The 21,776-nt window shown below is 41.7% G+C and overlaps 1 protein-coding gene across 1 annotated transcript; it reads right to left on the minus strand.

The window, feature by feature from the left end:
* Positions 1 to 1,529: 1,529 nt before the first annotated feature.
* Positions 1,530 to 21,506, minus strand: GPNMB (glycoprotein nmb). Its single transcript, XM_019727640.3, has 11 exons — positions 21,340 to 21,506; positions 16,597 to 16,749; positions 15,712 to 15,855; positions 13,495 to 13,668; positions 11,131 to 11,289; positions 10,504 to 10,815; positions 8,318 to 8,416; positions 7,355 to 7,457; positions 5,545 to 5,759; positions 3,102 to 3,195; positions 1,530 to 2,637 (listed from the first exon to the last, which is right to left on the minus strand). Exons 1-11 carry the CDS (start codon positions 21,407 to 21,409, stop codon positions 2,490 to 2,492), a joined length of 1,671 nt encoding a protein of 556 aa, XP_019583199.3. The 5' UTR covers positions 21,410 to 21,506; the 3' UTR covers positions 1,530 to 2,489.
* Positions 21,507 to 21,776: the final 270 nt, after the last annotated feature.

Consider the following 21,776-nt stretch of genomic DNA (forward strand, 5'->3'; position numbering starts at 1 on the left):
CAAGAAATCCAAATTATGGGGCCCCACCCCAGAACACAATTAGAAAATTTGGGGGGGGGGGAGGATCAGGAGTCTGTGTGTTAACAAACCTCCAAGTAATTTGGCTGCAACTTGACAATACTTTTCTGTGTTAGGTTCTAATGTCCTGGCCTCCTACTCATTGTAAAAAATGATAAAGTGTCTTCCCACTGCTTCTGTCCTCAGGCCTCACATGTGGTATATGTCACTATGCCATACACAAAGGGCTTTCACGTCCATTCATTCTTTCAGAGGGACAGCTCTGTGAAGTCAGTGAGGAAGGGACCACATGTCCATTTTACAGATGAGGAGACTGAGGCTCAAGAAAGGTCAAAAAACTTGCTCAGGGTTACTCAGCTTTACGTGGCAGGATTGGATTCGAATCCAAGTCTTCTGTCTTTAAACCCATGTCCAAGATTTCTTCAATTACTCCACAATAGGTTTTCTAATATTTTGGGCCAGATAACGTGGGCGGCTTTGTTGTGGGGTGCTGGAATTGCAGGATGTTTAGCAGCACCCCTGGCATCTACCCACTAGGTGCCAGTAGCACCCCACCCTTGTAGTGACAACTAAGATTGTCTCCTAATATTGCCGGTGTCTCTCTGAGGGTAAAGTAACCTATGGGTGACAACCACTGACCTACAGCCAACACATAAATGGGGAGAAATTTCACAATACATGTTCTGCAAATTTTGTAGTCTTTGGAGATGATTTCAGAATAAATAGCTGATTTTTCACCTGTAGGCCATCTATGAAATGAAGGAACTAGACAAAATGCTGATCTCTTCCAGCTCCTTAAGAAAATCGTCATCGCTCCTTAAGAAAATTAATAATTCCATAATAACATCTGGTATACAGTATGTATTTAAATTTCCCTCAGTTGCCAAAGAAAATCTTCCAAAGCTGTTTTTTTTGTGTGTGTTTTTTTCCCCCATGTAGGATCCAATCTAGATTCCTAAATTGATTTCAGTTGCTGCGTGTATCTCTTTGGTCTCTTTTAGTCTAGTACAGGGGTCAACAAACTATGGCCCAGGGGCCATATCTGGCCTATCACCTGCTTTTGTAAATAGGCTTTTGCTGGAACACAACCATGCTCTATGGTTTATGTACCTGGTAGTTACTCTGCCCTTTGAAAGTTGAGTAGCTGCAACAGAGACTGTAGGCTCCCGAAGGCTAAAATATTTACTACCAGGCCCTTTGGAGAAAAAGTTGACTGATCTATGACCTAGAACTATCCTCTTGCTTTTATTTTTAATATAATACTGACTGTTCAAAGAGTCCTGGACAATTGCTTATAGAAAACCTCTTCTCTTAGATTGGTCTGATTATATACATTTACATGTTAAATGTATTGAAATTTCACATTCGGTATATAGCTATTTAAAAATATAGAGTGTTTATGACATTATCAGTGTTCCACAGGGCAGCATTAATAACTTTTTATGCATCAAAATTATAAATGAAATTGAAAGGCAAACAACAAATTGGAAAATAATTACCATTCCAGGATCTTGTTTCTTTCCAGACTTTATTTTTCAGGAAGGAGAAAAAAAAATGTCATGTCTGACATACAGTAGATAGTTTTAGTTATAAATGGAGGTAAAACCCTTACTGATCAAGTTTCTATGTCATTTAAGCAGAGAAACTAGTAGGAAAACCACGGGCCTCCTTTAGAAAACTACAACATGTAATTTCAAATACGTGCACCAGAGTGTACAGGAATTCAGATATATACACAAGTGTCAACACTCTGAACGCCAGGCCATGTGCCTAGAAATATGCCTGATATACAGACAGTGCTAAATAAATGTTCATGGGATAAATGAATGAATGAATACCATTCCTTTACACAGCTGGGCAGGGCAGCCTGTCATGAAAATATTCACACCTATTTATTGAATAACGATGATGATGATTTTTGTATAACAAGCATATACATCATAGTAGAGGCTTGGCCCGTTATTGTTCCATTGGGAGCTCATGCATGTTCATTGAAATAGGATTCAGTTAGCTTGGAACGTGATCTTAACGACAAGAATACAGTATGTACATTTGTTTATGCATGTGGTTATATATGGAAAGTGTCCAGCCTCTCCTTCCGGGTAACCTAGATCAGACTCTAATGAATAATAGTAGCTTCTCCCCCTATGCTTTGGACACAGCATGTCTATTCTACTAATGACATAAGACATCATGTCACTTAAGTGAAAACATAAATCATAATGAAAGAAAGCACTGCTCACTGATTTTGTCAGTTACATAATATGGCGGTGGCTGTGTATAGTATATAATTCCTCACCACTTCCCTATAATGTCATCTAACCTGTATAAAAAAAATTGTAACTCCCCTAAACCACAATAGACATTTTGCAATAATCTTTAGGAAAAAAGTTAACAGTCATTTACTCTAGCACAGCTCACATATACGGCACTTGAAGAGTGAGCTGTGGGTGAGAAAAAAGGCTGAAGGTTTAAAGAGTTCCCGGTTGGTTCTTGAGCAGTGGATCTTTTTCCCGGCTTCCAGGGAAGAACGTGACCTTCACATGGTTGAGAAAAACATTCAGGCCTTGGCCTCTGGTCCCGGTCCTGTTTCCTATCTGTTTGTATTCCTTGTGTTTTCTGAAAGCAATGTGTTAGACGGATTAAAAAAAGATCTCCAGATGGAATACGTTACTTTCTACAATCTTTTACATACTCCGTGCAAAGGGCAAACAACAAACTGATTAATTCCATTTAACCTAATATAGGGCTTTAAAGAAGCTGATGTCTTATGAAAATATATTTATTTTCTCTTCTTTATGCAAAAAATGTGCCTGTTTACTATAATTTGAGATTAGGTGTTAAATATTAAGCTGAGACAATTTTGTGAAGTTACTGACATCTGGTAGTGTTTTTAGGATTTAAAGAAACCACAGTAAAATCAACAGGCTGGTTTGGTATTCATCATTCAATGGAAGATTTTCCTTCCCTCACACAAAATGGTTAAAAGCCAAAAAGGGGACATGGCCCATTTGTGCAGTATATTGTTATTTAATTTTGACAATACACTATAGTGATTTAAAGTGTTAGAACCAGCAACTTACTTGTACACCAAGAGGGCGATCACAGTGACAAATATGGCCAAGCAGACAACAGAGACCAGGGCACCATTTGCCATTCTTAGAGGGGAGCCTGCATCTTAAAGCAGAAGAAAGACCGTATTAGTGCTATCTTCCAACTAGAGGACATGCGGCTTGTAATGTAATTAAATAAATGAGGGAGGGAGCTTTCAGAAGATACATGGCGCCCTCTGGGCTTTCAGTAATCTTTTCCATTAAATAATACACAGTCTTTGGGTCAGTTTATCTTCCATTTAGAGAACGAGTTAGCATGTCTGGAACACTGTGTTAAGGGCTCAGGAGAGAGATGTCATATCCTGGAGATACCTGCTCAGGTCTCAGCTGACCCAGCAGCACCCACGTGGTGCAGTGATAGTCCCGCCCACTCCTCTAGCCTCATCTACTACTTACCGTCCAACTGTGCTAAAAATCCTGGGAGTTGCCCATCCTCCCTCTCCTCTTTCAAATCTCCACGCCTTCTGCCAGGACTGTCCTTCCCCCAGCTCATCTCAAGTGCCCACCCCTTTGGGACACCTCCCAGACATTCATGAGACAGTGGGTCACCCCTTCCTTCCTCACTACTCTACTTGCCTCTCTTCGTCTGCCTCAATCACATAGTATTGCAGTTACTTCTTTACACATATTTTTCTCCTACTAGATTGTGAGAACCACGAAGCAAGGATTATGTCTTCCTCTGTACTCCTGGAACCCAGCAAATCAATGAGTCTTATCTCTACCGCCAAAGTCCAATTGGAATTTATTTTTCCTTCATCTCCTCCGCCACCACTGCAATCCCAGCCCCCAGTCCTGGGCACAGAGTCGATGATGAATATTTGTTGAAAGAATTACGGGTGCTTCCTGCCTGTTCATTGAATCAATGAATAAAATAATGAATTTTTATTCATTACCCCATTTCAGCTAAAAGTCTATGGGTTCGAACAATGAGCTACGTCGGAAGTTCTGACTCCGAAATCCGAGTCATCAAGTTACAGTGGTCACTGGATTAAAAGCTCTCCTTCTGAGCTTCCTTTATTTGGATTTTGAAAATGGCTCGGGTCACCCCTCAAGTTATCACTCACTACAAGAAGAATTAAAGGAGCACACATATCTAAACATCTAATCCAGATAAGAGAGCAGCAGTTTGCCAGCAGCAAGGGAAGCTTCACAGAACAGGTGTCGACTCCAAAGGCAATTCTAAAAAAATCTGTAGCAGCACAAGAGCAATAGCGCAGCAGCTCTGGGAGGTGACAGCTTGAAGTTCCAAGCTCACCTGGATACAGAGGCAACACCTGCCTTCTTCCGCCCTGGAGCCTTTCATCCCAGGCACGCCCTCCAGGAAGCAGGGGACTTTAGTATTCTTGTTTTGTTGTTTTTAAATCTACACCTTGGATCTTACCAACAAGAAGCCCTCCTCCAAATAATTATAGGTGTGATGACTTAAGCTTTTTTTTCAATGAGGTTAAAGCTGCCTTTTTTCTTGTTAGCAGGTAACTATATATATTTAAGTACGTTTTACCTTATGAAGTCCAAAACAGTTATCTGTGAATTAGTCATCAGACTGTACCTGTTGATCCTCAAATTAAGGAGCAAACTAAGTGCTGTAATGTGTGTACAGTTTAATCTCTCCCTTCCATTCCACCATGAAGCACTCCTCCTAAGAGATAAAGCAGTAACTCACGACAAAGTTGGTTATAAGTGAAATCCACTTAGGGTCACCAGGTCCTGTCCTGATTTTGAGGATGGGGAACATTGGAAGCCACAGTAAATGAAAATTTCTCAAGAAAATTTTTTAGTCCACTTTGTTAACATTTTACCTCTGCAAGCATCAGGAGGGTAAAGATTAGTTTTTCTGGTGAACATCTGAGGATAGGTAAGTTGGTTTGGTACAGTCTCGGTGTAATGCTTGGTAGAATATGGGAAGGGACAGAGAGGACACACAGCAAGCCAGGGGCCCCCTTGGTTTCTCACTTCTCTTCTTGGCTTCATACCTTTGCCTGGGTGGATTCTAATGACTACAGGATACCAGCCTCCCCTTTGTTATAGTTTAATTGGACAACATTGTTATTTTTGATGTTGGGCTTTATCCTTCCCCCTCGAGATATGAGTCTATTTGAACATGTCGTGATCATATCCTGTTATTAGTGCTCCCTGATCACAGCTGAGTTTTTTGATCAAAAGGCTTTTCTTTGGCCACTATTTCACGCGGTCTCTCTCTCGCTCTCATCCCTTCCCTAAGTAGATTTGCTGTTGGATTTTAATGCCAGTTCTCAAATCCACATTAACAATAGGTCAATGAATTTTTGCCCTGAAATAAAGTTAAACATTGGTAACAAACCTCGGAATAGCTTTCGTGTTGAACACGACACCCTTGATCTGCATTATGAAATGCTTGTACAATCACCTCTGAGCAAAGGTGAGCAAAACTCACCTCTGCCCGGGACGGAGACAAGGGTGCTCGTGAGGACCAGACTGGTGTCATCACCCAGAGTGAGGTTCATACAGTAGGTCCCAGACCCGTTGAAGGCTCGTCTCACCGTCAGCAAGCACCTGTCGCCCATGTCCACATCCACGGGGTTGCAGACTGCGTTCTGGGCGATCTGGCAGGTGGGGTCAGAAATTATGGTGCAGACCTCTGTGGGAATGCTGAGGGCACGGATGGCACCGGGCAGGAGAGAGAAGAGTGCAGTCGTTTTAAAGGGAAAATCATTACATTTCTATAAAGTTAAATTCCACCTTATTTTTACACAAACCATAGAACGTGGAATAGTTGCATATCATTTACCCTTAAACAAGCCAGGTGTGAGCTACTGTGACAGCTGTATCCTCCAGAAGGTGAGGCCCTGGAGGTGGAGGGGGAAGAAATGCTGTTCCCCCAAGGCAACAGCCTGTTGGAAATGGTGCGAAGCCCAAGTCATTCCCTCTACCTTTTGGCTCCCTAGAAGGGCCAGAGATGCAGATGGCTCAAGTGTGAGGCAAAGGTGTTACTGAATGCCAGAGCTGGCCCTGCCTGGGTCCCTGAGACATGCAACAACAGCAGCGATGATGGCCGATCATGCAGTATTTACTGTGCGCAGGGCACTGGCTTTAGATATATGACGTGGTCTTATCCATTCTTCTTAATGACTTCATGAGGAAAGTATTATATTACTCCAGAGTAGCAGTGGACAAACCAGCTTGGGAAGGGGAAATAATTGGCCCAAGATCACACAAGCGAGTAGAGGTGAAGCTGGGACTTCAACAAAAGATGTTTGACAACTGTCCTTGTAACTACTAGGCTGCCTGGCCACGCATTACTGTCAGAGCCACTGTTTCACTTCTGAGTAGACTTCCTGGTCTACTCAGTAGAGCTACTAAGTAGCTCTGATGTGGTCTGAGGAGGGCGTGGGGTGATTGGAGAGCACATCCTGGCCTCTTGCAACGGTCTCACTCCTTCACTCAGTTTTTCTCTAGTTTCTGTCATCCTTATTTGTCACTCCTCTCCCCAAACTGAACAACGTCTTAGTTATACTTTTTTACCAAATAAGGCCACATTTTTTATACCTTCCCATGCTCTTAACTAATTTATACATCTACATATACATATATTTTAATGATTTGATTTACATATATGTGAATCAGTTAATTCATTAACATATTTAATTAGTTAATTGATATGGGACATATATTAATTAATATATATTTAGTCTATTATATATAGTTATAACTAAACCATCGGAAGTCAAATTAGCTAATGCATTCGAAGAGCTTCGTAAATTATACAGAGAGGCAGAATTATCAGGCATTGCCATTAATTAATGCCAGGACACAGCCATTCCACATTGGCCTCCTGCCACTCCAGAGAAGCCTCAGGGAGCTTAAGAGCGGGATTCTGGGCCAGACCTTGTCCTGTGAATTGTGCTCTGCTGGGTACCCACTGCTTATGGGGGCAAGCTCTCTAATCACCGTGGCCCCATCTGTAAAATGGGGAGAGTGATAGGATTGTGTGAGGATTTAATATGAGGACAGAGGTAAAATGTTAAGAACATAGGAAGTGTTCAATCAAAAATTGTTATTCAACTCCATCAACAATTAAAGGGAATGAGCATTGCTCAACTCTAGCACAACAAATGCATGCTTGAGAGAGCCTGGTAGGTTCCTTCCTTGTCCTGGCTCACTAGTGAACCCGGAATTTAAATCAACTCAGAAGGGGAGCCTGGGGTCCTCACTTGACCCATTCCTCTGACAGAAGATGTACTCACGGCCCTTGGCAGGTCACGACGAAATCCATCAGGGAGTTGGCAGGCTGTGGCATGGGCATCTGAACGTCTGTCATCTGAATGATGTTAACCTCTAGAATTCCCTCTAACAAAACAACCCCCAGAGAAAAACACATCAAAATACAGTGGAAACCAAACCAAATCAAACCACACCTTACCAAACCAGAAGGCCAAACAAAATGTACACGGCCTTCTTGCCACACAGAAACACACCCGATCTGCAAATCTATCCCCTAGCATCGGATACATGTCCATGCAGCATTTTCAAAGCCAAACTGAACCGTTCTTCAACCCAGCTCGTTATTTCTGGAGCCTGTGTATGTATTAGAAGGCAGCACTCCCTCTGGGCAGAAGTTTCAGGAAAAGGTGCCCCTGCGGGGATGCAGCCCCCAGGCTCAGGCCTTGGCCAGCTTCTCTTGGCAGAGGTGGCTCCGCCCCAGAGGGCACAGCATGAGTTTTAGCCCCCATCTCAGAACCAGGGTGCACAGCAAGGCTCCAGCCCCCACCTGTCTTCTCTTTGGGGCACCTCTGGGCTGTGCCTAAGACACAGCCAGCCAGCTATGGTAGTCCTGTTCATGCCTGCTTCTTACACACCACAAGTGTGACTGTGAAGTCGGCTAGGGGAAGAAAGTGGAAGTCGTGGGAACTTGTTACTGGCCTTCCTTCAAGGCACATTGATTCAGATTCCTGGGATGCACAGGGTGGGGGGTCCAGTCCGGGTAGGCTCATTAGTATGTGAGCCTCACGGAGGGCTCATTTCCATCAGGATGTCTAAGGAAGGCCGGAATAGGCAAGTGGGAATCTAGAAACGCGGAGTTCTTGCTCATGCACGTGCACCTTGCACAGACAGCGGGTGCCCCGCTCCCCACCTCCACCCCTTCAGAGCCAGCAAAGTGGGTGGGTGGCCCATGGTAGATTCTAACCCCTTTCCCCTGCTGGTCTTACCTACAATTGTGATAGTGGCTTTAAAGTAACCGTATCTGGTGATCTGGCAGTCTTCACCAGGTATCTCCCTTAGCTCCAGGGGGTCGTCACCAGCAAGTACTGGACAGTTTGAATAGCAAGATTTTAGATTAGTTGCTGGGAATATAAAAGCTGTACATCTAAACATCTTTCTACCCACTTTTAGGAAAACATCAGGAATCCTATGCTATTAAACTGCTGCAGAAATTTGAACTGAATGAACAAAGACCTCACTTTGCTCCCCTTTTTCAAGTCATGGGCTGACTCTTATAATCACCTTGGATCCCATTACTTATTTCCACCCATCCCCCTTCGCCAACTCTCACAGTTGCTATAAAGCATTTTGGGGTTAATTATGGTTGATTTAACATCGTTAGATAAAGACAGACAGCTTCCCTTCACTATAAAACTTAACTCATAAGGTTACGACCTTATATCTTATGGTCTAACCTATGGAAAATAATAACAGAAATTTAAAATACCCTTTCATTGACTTAAAACACATTTTAAATGTTATTATATAAACAGGTTCTAAGAAAAATAAGCTACCTGAGTAAAAATACAATTCAAAATAGACTAGCATTAAGTAACCTGACATTAAGCCCGTTACCATTCAGGAATTTCTGGACAATTCTAGACATTATAGGCATCTGTAATTTATTTTGAATTTTACACCTGGTCTCCTTATTTGTAAGGAAGACCATCAATGCTTGTAGATAAAGAAATTGATTCTCCTACAGAAATACCACAACAAAGCTACATGTTTATAGCTGTTCAGTTCAGCTATATTTGTAATTGGAATTAGGATTAACCTAATCATCCATCAATAAGAGAATGGTTAAGTAAATTACAGTTTATATATAGTATGGAATGCTATGTAGCCATAGAATAAAGTGAGTTAGATTTGCCTGCACTGATCAATAGAAAGTTGTCTGTGATATGTAAGTGAAAAAAAGAAAATTATAGAACAATATATATAGCATGAACCTACATACATAAAAATCAAAACAATAAACCCTATGTGTAATTATAAAATATGTTTCAAAATGCATAGAAAAATGATCTAGGAAGAAACCCTCCCAACTATTAACAGGATTTAATTTTGTGAGGAGAGCGTGAATAGGAACTTTCACTTTAATTCTAAATTTCTTTATGGGAGTTTTCACTAAGGAACATGCAATTAATTTTGTAATTTAAAACATTTCGAAAAAGAATGAATCAAAATCAGTAATAAATTATAGTGTCTCGATTTATATATTCTTGACTTCACAAGAACTCATTTTATTAATAACACACTATGATGACAGTTTATTATTTATAACTAACAGGTTTTGGCAAAAACAATTGCGGCAAGTCTGAACGTCATGAGGGAGAGTTCCCTCTGGGCTTGGTTATGGCACCCTCTTGTGACCGCGGAGAGGATGCCAGCCTAGAATCATTCCCAAGACCCTAGGGTGCTAAGACGACTTACGGCTTTGTGGGGAAGGATGGGGAACCAGATGGAAGCTAACACTTCCCAAAGTAGACTCTTAAGAACTTCTTGAATGTCTTCATATACTATTACCAGATAGTGGGATTTAATTAACTATGGCTTATATCCAGAACAATTTTAATGTCTAAAGTCTTTCCCGCTTGCTGGCCAAGAAATATTCTCAAGGTGCATTCTCTTGGGGCCATTTAGGAAGTGCTCTTAAGGTTTGCTGTGTTTTCATGGGACATTAGATGGATGTAGGCAAGGCAGAGAGGAGAGTGAAAGTGGGGAGAAAAGTGGGAGGAGGGGAAGGAAAGTACAATGGCCTGAATGTTTATAAGGAGTCTTCTCAGAGAGACAAAAAATGGTAGACAAAGAGAAATGTGATGGGCTAGAAGGGGGAAAGCATCTGTATACATAATAAGGGCCGGTAACAATGAGGAAGGTCAAAGAGCTGTGTACAAGTCACCAAATTCAACTCGCAAAAGTGACTTTAAACATATTGTTCTTTCTTCCGTATTCTAACAGCTTACAATGGTGATAAATTGGCTTTTAAAATCAACCGGTACAGAATAGAATCATTGCAGAGTCTGTATACAATTGTTTTAACTAGGGATCTAATAACATAATCGACATGAATTTTTTTTAGAGGTTAAAGACCACCTACCCCGCCAAAGATCACCCAGAAAACACTTACGTGAAGAAGGGGTGGGTTTTGGAGGTCTGCGTGAAGGTGAAGGACAAGGTCCAGGCGCTGCAGCTTGCACAGTAAGGTTAAGGCTGAAGTTTCCATCGAGCACATACAAGTGATTCAAAGTGTGGTTGTTGGAAACAATCAGACCAGTATTATCCCCAAAGTTCCATTTGTAGTAAATGGCAGACTCATTGAGGAAATGGCTGGGATCGTGAATCAGGACATTGAACGTGATGGGGAGGTCCCTGAGGAACGTGTGGTCAGATGAATTGCGATCATTCGTCTGGGACATATTCACAGACATAGGAATCTGATCTAAAAGTTATACACAAAAACAAAAACAAAAAAGCATGATTGCTTGATTTTAAATGGATGACTTCAGAAATGTTTTCAGGCGAAAAATTTCAATTAAGGAGAATTCAGCATCATTTTTCCTTTTCCTCTGCAAGTTTTCTAGAGTTTCCCTAAGTTATTTGGGAAAACCGAGAAAATTCATCACTAGATATAAGCCTGAGAAGCAGTCCAGATAAATTGGAACCTAACCCAGAACACTTGGCTCTCTTTCTTAACCTAGTAACCTCGCCAGAACTAAGTGCTTCATCCAGTTAATTTAGAATTCACACCACTCACCTGTTACCACGTACACAGCTTTTGCTTTTGTGATGGGAACATGTGTCCATCGGTGTCTTCTATAGACAGTTACTTCCATGATTTGAGGGCCAAGTGTCACATTGGCTGTGTTTATTGAAACTCTCTCTGAACATCGTCCCAGTTTCTGGAAATACTGACCTTTGAGAGATTGGAAATATTTAGGTATTGGTTACATTACATGATCATTACAGGAAGTAGTTTCTTAAAGACTGGCGACTGCCATTTATAGTTTGCTCTGGGGAAGGAAAACCAGGATGAGAGTGTGGGTCTGGCTGCTTCTGAAAGGAACATGGTGCTCATTTTTATGTAAAACTTTATAAAACAAACCCACAGTTAAACATATTTGCATATCGTTGAACAGAGCTGTTTAGTGAGATAATACAATCGTTACTTTGTAAGTAAATAATTTTTATAAGTAATCTGGTACTTGAAATACATATAGTTCCCACATAAAATACATTGAGTGTAATGATGAGCTGTCCAATGGAGCTTAACAAATTTATTCAAAAATCTACCTTATTTTTATAACAATATTACTATTTCAGCTATATTATTAAGCAGCTTTTTCTTTTTTTAGGGGACCAGAATCCTCTACTTTAGAATAGTACGTGTATATAAATATGCAATAAGTGATGAAAGCTATGGTGGGTGTAAAAAAGAGCCGAGTGGTTTCATACACACATTTCTAAGACACCCTTGGCCATTCTTTTGCTTTCTCCAACCCTGACCTAAATTGAACTGCCACTGTCCAGCTAGTGAAAGGAATTCCTCTCCTTCAGGGCTCAAGGATTTTTCTAATCCTATTGAGGCACGGGGATAGACGTGTCATTGGAACAACAGGTATTGTGCGATGGATGCCTGTGAGATGCAGATGTTTAAAGGCCATGTTTGTCACACGGTAAAAGTCATGTGACCTGGTAAAAAAGTCACATGGTAAAAATACATTAGTCTTTTAAGGGGTGTGTAATTTGAAATCCCCCTTTACTTTGAAATGTAGACGCAGTTCTGTTGGAGGTTGTAGGAGGGAAGAGGTATCTCTCGGAGTTAGTTTCAAGTGAGAAAAAGGTTAATTCTGACACTGATAGATGACAGAGGCAATGCTTAATTGAGGGAGAATATCAGTTAGATCTGAGACCTCAGCAGAAGATGGAACTTCAAAATAGTCTTGTTACAAAAACAGAGGATTTCCGGCTGAAAGCTGATTTTAAATAGTTAAGTTAATGGATGTTAACAAGACCAAAAAGAGTCTGGAGTGTTAGTGAGCATAAGTGACTCCATGCAAACTGTCAGGTCAAAGAAATCATGACATTTGGTGAGTTGACTGACAAGCCCGTGAAGGCATTGCAAAACGCCAGCTTTAAAGCAACTGATTGAAATAGATGGGCATAATATTTGAATATATTTTATACTTCGTTCAGTTGGAATGTATTATTAGTATTTCCTTTGGCTTGTAAATAAGTTAATGGGAGAAAGGAAGCTCTCTCTGATTTACAGAGAAAAACATTGAGAAATTTGGAGGCTGCAAAATTGGTAGCAGTTTTCAAATCCTCAGAGCCAGGTGGTACCTGGTGACATTTTAAATTAATAACGTAGCAACTTTGCTATTAATAACCTAAATTTGCTCCTCCTAAAAATAATCACTTCACCAGCAATAAAGCAAAGTGGATACCATTTGTGGTTAAAAAAAGAAAAAGAAGGTAGGTTATATCAAAGAAGAATAGTGGTTAGATTATGCTATTTCTACACAATGGAATATTATGCAAACTGCCAGGAATATTATGCAAACAGTCAAATGTTCATGATATTAAGAAAAAAAAATCTCCATGTACATTATAATCCTAAACAAGAAATACTAGCAAAGAAAACACCACCAGGTTAACAGTGATAATCTCTGATGTTAATTATGGACGACTTCTTCATTTTACTTTTCTGAACTTTCCAAATTTCCTAAAAAGAACATGTTTCTTTAATTCTTTAAAATTCATTTGACAATATGAAAATTAAAGAATAAATCAACTGATGCCCATCTGAATGCCATTCAAATAAATAAATATTAATATTTTTCATATTACTGTTACAGACAGAAAAGATTGAGTAGTTTTGTTCTAAAAAAGAAAGATGGATCTGTTTTTTTCCCCTCCTTTTAATTTTTTGTTGTCCCGGAGATTTGGCAAGGCTAACCCTCCCCTTCCATTCCAGTTAAGGAAAGTAGAAAAGCTAACAGATGAACTGTTATTAAATTCTCAGTGTTATAATTCTCAATTTCAGAATAAGAAAAGAGAAAAAAAATTTAATCTTAAGGAAAGGTAAAGAAAAAGCTAAGAAGGATAGTAAAAGTCCAACCAAGTGTGTGAAACACATATACGAAATTCCATTTCCTCCATCCATGGTGGTGAGGGAAAGGCCTTCCGTCGGGGAACACATTGTGATGGCTTTGGTTGGGGCCACTTTCCCAGTCATCATCCTCTGTCCACGCTGTCCAGTTGTAAACATGTGGGTCAGGAGATGGACCTGTATCTAAACAGAGAAACAAGCCCTGTCATCTGGATTCAGAATGCACAATGCCCATCATTGAACCAAATACTTTTCCATATTTTTTAATAACTAGTTTAAATATAGTGGGACAACTAAAACCCTAATGGTCAGAATTCATTCAATGGTACATTGATGACCTGTGCATTTTTCTGAATATATCTTACATTTCAATAAGTTTTATAGAAAACAATTATTCACGAAAATTCAATCTAGAGATATCACTTACTATATTTTATCTTCATATTGGGTCTCCAGATCACAACTATATTCAAACCAAACTCAAGGATACTTTATCGTTTTATTTGGATACACTCTATTTGCAGCTTTTTTTCCTGACTCATTGGACATCATGACTTTCCACTCCTAAAGGCTTCAGCACACATCTTCTAAGAATAAGGGTATTCGTCTACGTAAATACAACGTCAGCACCCCTACCACAGTAATCAAGGGTCACATACTACATTTGGCTTTTTTGTTTCAGAAAGAAAGGTAGGGAGAAGGGGAGGTAGAGAGAGGGGAGAGAGGGGGGGAGAGAGAGGGAGAGAGAGGAAGAGAGAGGGAAGGAGAAGGGGAAGAGAGACATACACAGAAAGAGACAAGGAGGGAGGGAAGGAAAGAGGAAGGGAGAGAGAGAGAGAGAGAAAGAGAAGAGCAAATATGGCAAAACGTTTCAATTGTTGAATCTAGGTAGAGGATATTTGGTACTTAATGTACCCTTCTTTCTACTTTTCTGTTGATATGACATTTTCCATTTTAAACAAGTCATGACTAATATCTTTTCACCTAGAACAACCTCATCACCCTCTTGATTGTTGCTGTTGTTGTTTTTCTTTTTACGTCACTGACATTTATGAAGAGCTTTTTTATTGATCAATCGATTAAAGCCATAGTATTTTGTATTCTTAAATTGACCCAAACAGGGCCAGTGGGGGAGCACCTCCAAGCTGGCTTCTGTGTCCTTAGGACACGTTCCCATGAGTCTTGGAGCACTTCCTTGTTTTCTGGCACAATAAGATGTCCCAGGCTCACCTGATACTTTTCATGCCCTACACCTGGAATCTGTCATTTCTTCAAAGATCCCTAGTTCCGTTTAGTGGTGATAGATATTTTATTAATGTTTTCAGAAGTCTCAAGGATTCTTTCATATAAAAAATGCTCAGAAGGCTAGACTGTCATTTGAAACATTTCTAAGAATCAGCTTTTTTAGAAAAAAAGAGAAAAATGCTACAGAATATTAAATACAACACCTTTTAACTGTCAAGCCCTTTCCATATAGAATCTAATGTTTTCCTCATAGGAAGATGAGGAACGCACTCATTGACAATTTAATAGACGTTCTAAATAATAAAATCAGATAAGTGTATTTAATAGCCTTGTCAGTGCTTAAGTAATCTCAGTAATTAGCTTGGAGTTTTTGAGAATGTATGATTCCAACAAGATAATTTCCCTTTATGTATTTGTGTTCATTTGTGCTCTTTAACATGTACAAAGAGTTTCCTGCTTTAATTAAGAGCAAAACAAATCCAGAATATATATATTTTAGCATTTGTGCTAGTCACACAGCATTTGATTAAGAAATACTTGCAGGCAGAAATTAATGTGATCAGCAAACACCTGTCAAACTGGCTATTTTTTGAGTAGCCAAAAGAATTCTGAGTACTAAAATCAAAATCTGAGAGTCAACAAGGCATTCTCTGTCCAATCGACTGGCCACTAAAACAAAGCTGAGTGTGACAATACAGCTTCTGAAAAGGGTCCCAAGCAGTGCAGAACCACCAGTTTGCTGAAGTGGCATTGGCTAATGTGGATGGTGACCAAGGGACTGGATGGAAGCACACACTCACCCTCGCTGTTATCCAGTTCGAGGAGAGGGTGACATGGGATGACAGCAGCATCTTGCACTTACAGAAGTACCTGTGAGCATTGAGGTTTCTGAGATGGGTCTCCAGTACTTCAGGAGAACTACTACCGTATCCAGCGGCTTGGAGAACTAGGGAGTTCCGTGATGTGAATAACATTCCTTACCATTTCTGCAGTTCTTCTCATAGACTGTGTTGCCATCAGCATCTTCCTTTTGGCCTCTGGGGAACACCAGCTTCACCACAAATGTTACATTCGAGCCCACCAGTGCTGGGGAGTCACTGGTCAGAACCACTCGCATATTGCCTTCTGGAATAGAGAAAAGTGGAGGGACCATGCATCTCTCCTTCCTTTCACTGATGGAGTGAAGTTAAATCCACTTCAAAGCATCAACCAGAGGATCCTTAGGCCTCTTTATGATGCAGTCATTTATTTTCTGGATTCCTAACTTTTGCTTTCAGAGTACAACCTTCTAGAAGATGAATAAAAAGAGAAGTCAGATCATTTAAAGAATTCTCTCAACATAGAAAGAACATTTACTTAAAATTTAAAAATCTGCTCAATTGGCTCGAGGAGACAAGAACTAAAGGTTTGTATTTTTTAATCTCAACACTGCCGATTGAAGAAGTCATTCATTCATGTGAATGAAAATATACTCACTTTCCGACAAACCACACTTGAGATGGTTAAAAACTGCTCTGGAGTCTCAGACCTTCTGAAGATGACCATTCACACATTAGTTAAATAGGTTTGAGGCTAAACTTGCTCACCAAAATCTTCGAAGAACTACAAACTTGTAAAGTCTTAGATCAAACTGGTGTGTGTGTGTGTGTGTGTGTGTGTGTGTCTTAGAAAGCGGTATGTTGAGATAAAGGAAAAATTGCCAAATCCATGTGCCTGCCACTTGATAACTAATGTCATTCACAGAAGAAACATAAGTCATGTGATCCACAAGTCTAGAATCTCTGAGACTAACTTTAGTAGGAAATGACAGTTGTTTGGGTTGAATCTTTTTTTTGGGGGGATGAGGGGTTGAATCTTTTGACTTACCTTTCCAGGAGTTTTTCCACCTCGGGTCTCCTCTTTTCCATACTGGATAGAGTCTTTCATTCCAGTCATTTTCATCTGAAGACCAACCACTTAATTGGTTGTACTCCCTTATATAATCAGAAGTTCTTTCATTGCTCAGTGCTTCATGAAATCCTATGACAGTATTTGAAAAACAAATTATTTTGTCTACTCCATTCCTCATTTGGGATTTAACCTAACAATGGTTAAAGCTCCTTTGCATTTCATAAGTTGGAAAGCACATACATATTATTTCCAATATGTCTAGCAAGTAATGATATTTTAAAATATTTACCGGAAATATCTTTACTACAAGTATTCAGACCCTATCTCTTTATGTACCATCAATGAATCAAGGAAAATTTTTCAAAGTCAGTATTTCTTAACCATCAGTTTGTTTCTTATCCTCTGAATATTTGGATTTGATACAATATCATTAGGAAAACACTGATGCCAATGATCTTCAGACCAGTTTTTGCATCTCTTCCCATTCTGAACTGTGCACTTGGCTAAAGGAATGCTAGTCTCAGGAATGCTTCCAGGATCCCGAGAGATGCATACTGGAGAGCCCGCTATTGAACAATCTATTTTTTCTGTTGGCCCAGCATATGGTAAATGTTTCATATGCAGGATTGTAGTCTACAGTTGTTGGGTACAGTGTTTAATTTTTTTTTTAATGTCTTTATGTCAGGCTGGTTGATAGAGGTTTTTGTTTTGTTTTTTGAGACTTCTACGTTCCTATTGTTTTTCTGTTTCTTTATTTTAATTACTGAGAGAGGGATGTTGAAATCTTCAACTACAATTATGGATTGGCCAATTTGTCAGTTTATTCTTTCAGTTCGGTCAATTTTTGCTTTATATATTTTGAAGTTCTGTTTAGAATTTTTAAGTGTTCTTCATGAGTTGATCCTTTTATCATTAAGAACTGACCTCTATCTCTGGTAATACTCTTTGTTCAGAGAGTACCTTGCTATTAATCCTTAATGTTTAATTGGCACATCTTTTTCCATTCTTGTACTTTTTAAAAAAAATGAAATTTATTGGGGTGACAATGGTCAGTAAAATTACATAGGTTTCAAGTGTGCATTTCTATAATATATCATGTGTATAATTGCATTGTGTGTTCACCACCTGGAGTCAGTTCTGCTTCCTTCACCATATATTTGACCCTCTTCTACCATCTCCCCTCCTCCCTTACTCTCTGGTAACCACTAAACTGCTGTCTGTGTCTGGGAGTTTTTGTTTCTTTGTTTTGTTCCTTTGTTGCTTTCAGTTTTATATCCCACATATGAGTAAAGTCATGTGGTTCTCAGCTTTTTCTGTCGGACTTATTTTGCTTAGCATAATAATCTCAAGATCCATCCATGTTGTCGCAAACGACAGTATTTCATCTTTTCTTATGGTGGAGTAGTTAGTATTCTATTGTGTATATATACCATATCTTCTTCATCCAATTAATCTATCGAGGGACACTTTGGTTATTTCCGTGTCTTGGCCACTGTAAATAATGCTGCAGTAGACATCAGAGGACGTGTATCTTTATGGGTAGATGTTTTCTGATTTTTGGGGGTATATACCCAGGAGAGGGATTGCTATATACATTTTTATATTTGAAGTGAGTTTCCGATAAACAGCATATTGCTGGTTTTTAAAAAACTACTCTACTTTTTATTTGGTATGTTTAGGTAATTTTCCTTAGATTTTATTTTGGAAATGGTAGGGTAATGATGTGATGCCTGGCACTGCAACAGCCATATTTAACCATGAGGGCACCAATCTGAGGAAGCAAGGCAACACATCAAAGATTTCAGAATAGAAGGATAAAACAAACCCAACAGTAAGCAGACTTTAAAAGTCTGTGTGTGTGGTGGGGATGAATGGAATCACTCCCAGTACCACTGTGGCTTTTCCCTCTGCACTTTGGCCTCCCTGCTCCCTCCACCAGCAGAGAGGTGGCTGCTCTGCTTAACCACTTTGTCAATACCTCTCCTTCCTCCTTTCTACCAGGGCTATGATTTGAAAGTGGCAAGGAATTGCTTAGTGTTTGAGACACTGCTAAATCCTACCCATCCTTATTTTTTTCTGGCCGGAATCTTTGCTCTAGGGCAAGGTGAAATCGGGAACGTCTGGGTTTTGTTTACATTGCCTAATGGGCTGGGACTCCTCTCAGACTGACAGCAAAATTCAACTTCAGGCTAATCTGTTTTACTGAGCAGTGCAAAGAGGTGCTGGTGGAAAGAAGGCTACAATTAGGCTCAGAGGCCTCATATTGGCCTGTCAGTTCTCCCATCCTCCATCTGCCAGGACAGCAGACTATAGAGGAGTCTCTCCTGGCAGGTTCATTGTCCTAAGAAAATTGCTACCATGTCTGTCTCCCCCTCCAAGCACCTTTTGTTAGCTGATCTCACAAGAACCCCATTACTCAGTTTTGCAAAGAAGGAAATGAAAGCTCAGTGGAGCTAAGTCACTTGCGGCCCTGCCCCACCGCTGGCAGGGAACCCAGTTTGTCCAACTGCAGGAAGGACATCATCTGCAGGGAAGCCACCTTCTTCCTATCACCTGCTATGGGGTCTGGGGCGAGTTACTTGCCCTCTCAGTGGTGGCCCGTTTCCTGGTCTGGGAAACGGGATCATCACAGTGCCAGCCTCCTCAGTCTGTCCCCAGGTCACGTGAGCCAAACCCAGGCCAGCGGCTCTCCCAGACCTGGCAGCTCCCTTGTCAAAGACACCAGGACTTTTCTCGGCCCCAGTTGCAAGAGATGGAGGGGCGGCGTCTTCCAGGACCCGCACTTCCCAAGCCTCCAGCCTCAGCTGCTTGGAGAACTAGCTGTGCCTCCACCTCCTCCCACATGCCGCGTCCCTCTCCCCCCATTGCCCCCATCGTTGGGTCCCGTGGCCCCTGGCCTCCCCCACCCCAACCTGGGCCTCTCCAGCTTCGGGGAAACCTCCCTCCCTGGCCCTGCGGGGCTACCAGCGGTTCCCGCTCTTTCTCTGTACACCCAGCAGTCCCATCCCATCCCACTCCGCAAGGACAACCTACTCATAGGACACTTCTCTCCCGCCAGGAGGAGTGAAGTGATGCTTCCAGGGGCCCCTCCCGCCATGCGTTCACGGTCCTTCTCTCTCAGAGCTGGGCCAGCAGGTGAAAAGCAAAACCTGGGCTTTAGTTTCCTCACCTGTTGAATAGGGGAAGGGTCATCTGCTCCACAAAGGTGTTGTGGGGAATTACCTGAGTGATGAAGGGAAGCAGTCCCCATAGAGGCTACACATGGTGGGCACGAGGTGGATGCTGGTCCCTTCTCAGCGTCTCCCTCTCCCAGGCCCCCTTGCCTCCCCCCAGTTACCTGGCAGGATCAGGACCCCTGGAATTTTCATCCAGTGAATGTCACTACTCTTTTGGAGTGAGGTGCAGTGGACCTTCTGGGTGATGTATAATTCACTTCCTCTCCCACTCCACACTAACTCTGCCTCACGGATGGGGGCTACCATTGCCACCCACCCTCTGGACTTGACAAGTGGCCACACATGGCCCAGTGGCTAAAATTCTGGCTTTGCATTCTAATCACAAGAGGAGCTTTTTAAATAGGGATACTCCCACCCCACCTCCGAAGATTCTGATTCCACTGATCTGGGCATCAGCATTGTTAAAAAGTCCCCAGCCGGGGCCAGCCCGGTGGCTCAGGCGGTTAGAGCTCCATGTTCCTAACTCCGAAGGCTGCCGGTTCCATTCCCACATGGGCCAGTGGGCTCTCAAGCACAAGGTTGCCGGTTCAACTCCTCGAGTCCCGCAAGGGATGGTGGGCAGCGCCCCCTGCAACTAAGATTGAACATAGCACCTTGAACTGAGCTGCCGCTGAGCTCCCGGATGGCTCAGTTGGTTGGAGTGCGTCCTCTCAACCACAGGGTTGCCGGTTCGACTCCCACAAGGGATGGTGGGTGCATGTGCCCCCTGCAACTAGAAAGCGGAGACTGGACCTGGAGCTGAGCTGCGCCCGACACAACTAAGACTGAAAGGACAGCAACTTGAAGCTGAACGGCGCCCTCCACAACTGGGATTGGGGGGACGGCGGCTTGACTTGGAAAAAAGTCCTGTTAGTGCACACTGTTCCCCAATAAAGTCCTGTTCCCCTTCCCCAATAAAATGTTAAAAAAAAAAAAAAGTCCCCAGCCTCTAGTGTAACTAGAATAGAGACCTGGGGCTTCCGTTCTTCTCTCAGTAACCCCGCTATAGCAGCTGCAAGTCCCTGCAGGTCTGGAAAGAAATATCAGCAGGATTTTAGCAACAGCTTCTGGGTTGGGATTATTAGAGAGCCTGTCTCCAGATTTGGGGCCCCATTCTATGTGAGCTCTCTACCTTACTGGATAGAAACCAAAGTGTAGTGGGAAGCATTGCTTCGTTCTCAGGCCAGAGACGATTCCCCTCACACCGTCACCCGCCCACTGTCTGGCAAGACAGTGGGCAGCAATTGCGATGGAAAAAAAGCTCCCTAAGAGAGAGGCTGCGCAGTTATTACTTTCCAAGAGCCTGGCAAGGAGTGGAGCTGGAGGCATTTTGCTGGAGTTCCAACATTCCCAACAGTTTCCAGAAGAAAAAAACAAGTGAGCCTGAAAGCTTCCTCAGGCGTTCCATGAAGCCCTGCCTCTGGCTCAGACAACAGTACTTCAGACAACACAGCTTCAGCCAATAGCCAGAGAACGGGTTAAACACCGCAACTGGGTTACTTACGTTTGGCGGCGTCCGGTGGCAATCTTGCAGCCAGAAGCAGAAATCCCAGGAAATAGTAGAGATACCCCATGTTGTAGCCTCACAGACCCAGCAATCAAGGTTTAACTGTTAGCTCCGCTGGTTCCATCCACTAAGAACAAGGGTGCTTTTCTGGCCTCTACCACGCCCCACTCCCTATTTTTAATTAAATATGGGCCTCAGGCTGATCATGTGATGGTATTAGGGCAGCATTGCCTGATCTGGTCTCTTGAGTTCAACCTCTTACAACTCATGTGCTTCTGACTCACTCACTCTTAGCATCTGTTTATTCACATTTCAGATGCACGCTGTTTCAATGCTGTGATTCCACATTTCTAGTTAAAGAAATTTCGAGTGAACTTCCTTTCTATTGGACCCTCTATTCATATCCTTCACCAAGTAAAATTTCAATGTGCACC

This window comes from Rhinolophus sinicus, chromosome 4, assembly GCF_057876585.1.
Source record: "Rhinolophus sinicus isolate RSI-liver-muscle chromosome 4, RSI-T2T, whole genome shotgun sequence".
Lineage (NCBI taxonomy): Eukaryota > Metazoa > Chordata > Mammalia > Chiroptera > Rhinolophidae > Rhinolophus > Rhinolophus sinicus.

What these genes read in the sequence shown, in the direction of transcription:
- GPNMB (XM_019727640.3), bottom strand. Translation starts at nt 21,409, where the DNA reads ATGGGGTATCTCTACTATTTCCTGGGATTTCTGCTTCTGGCTGCAAGA. An exon ending in TGAGAAGAACTGCAGAAATG is followed by an intron (nt 13,669 to 15,711) that starts GTAAGGAATGTT and finishes TTCTCTGTTTAG; the next exon opens with ATACAGGTCCATCTCCTGAC. An exon ending in TGTCTCCGTCCCGGGCAGAG is followed by an intron (nt 3,196 to 5,544) that starts GTGAGTTTTGCT and finishes TTCTGCTTTAAG; the next exon opens with ATGCAGGCTCCCCTCTAAGA.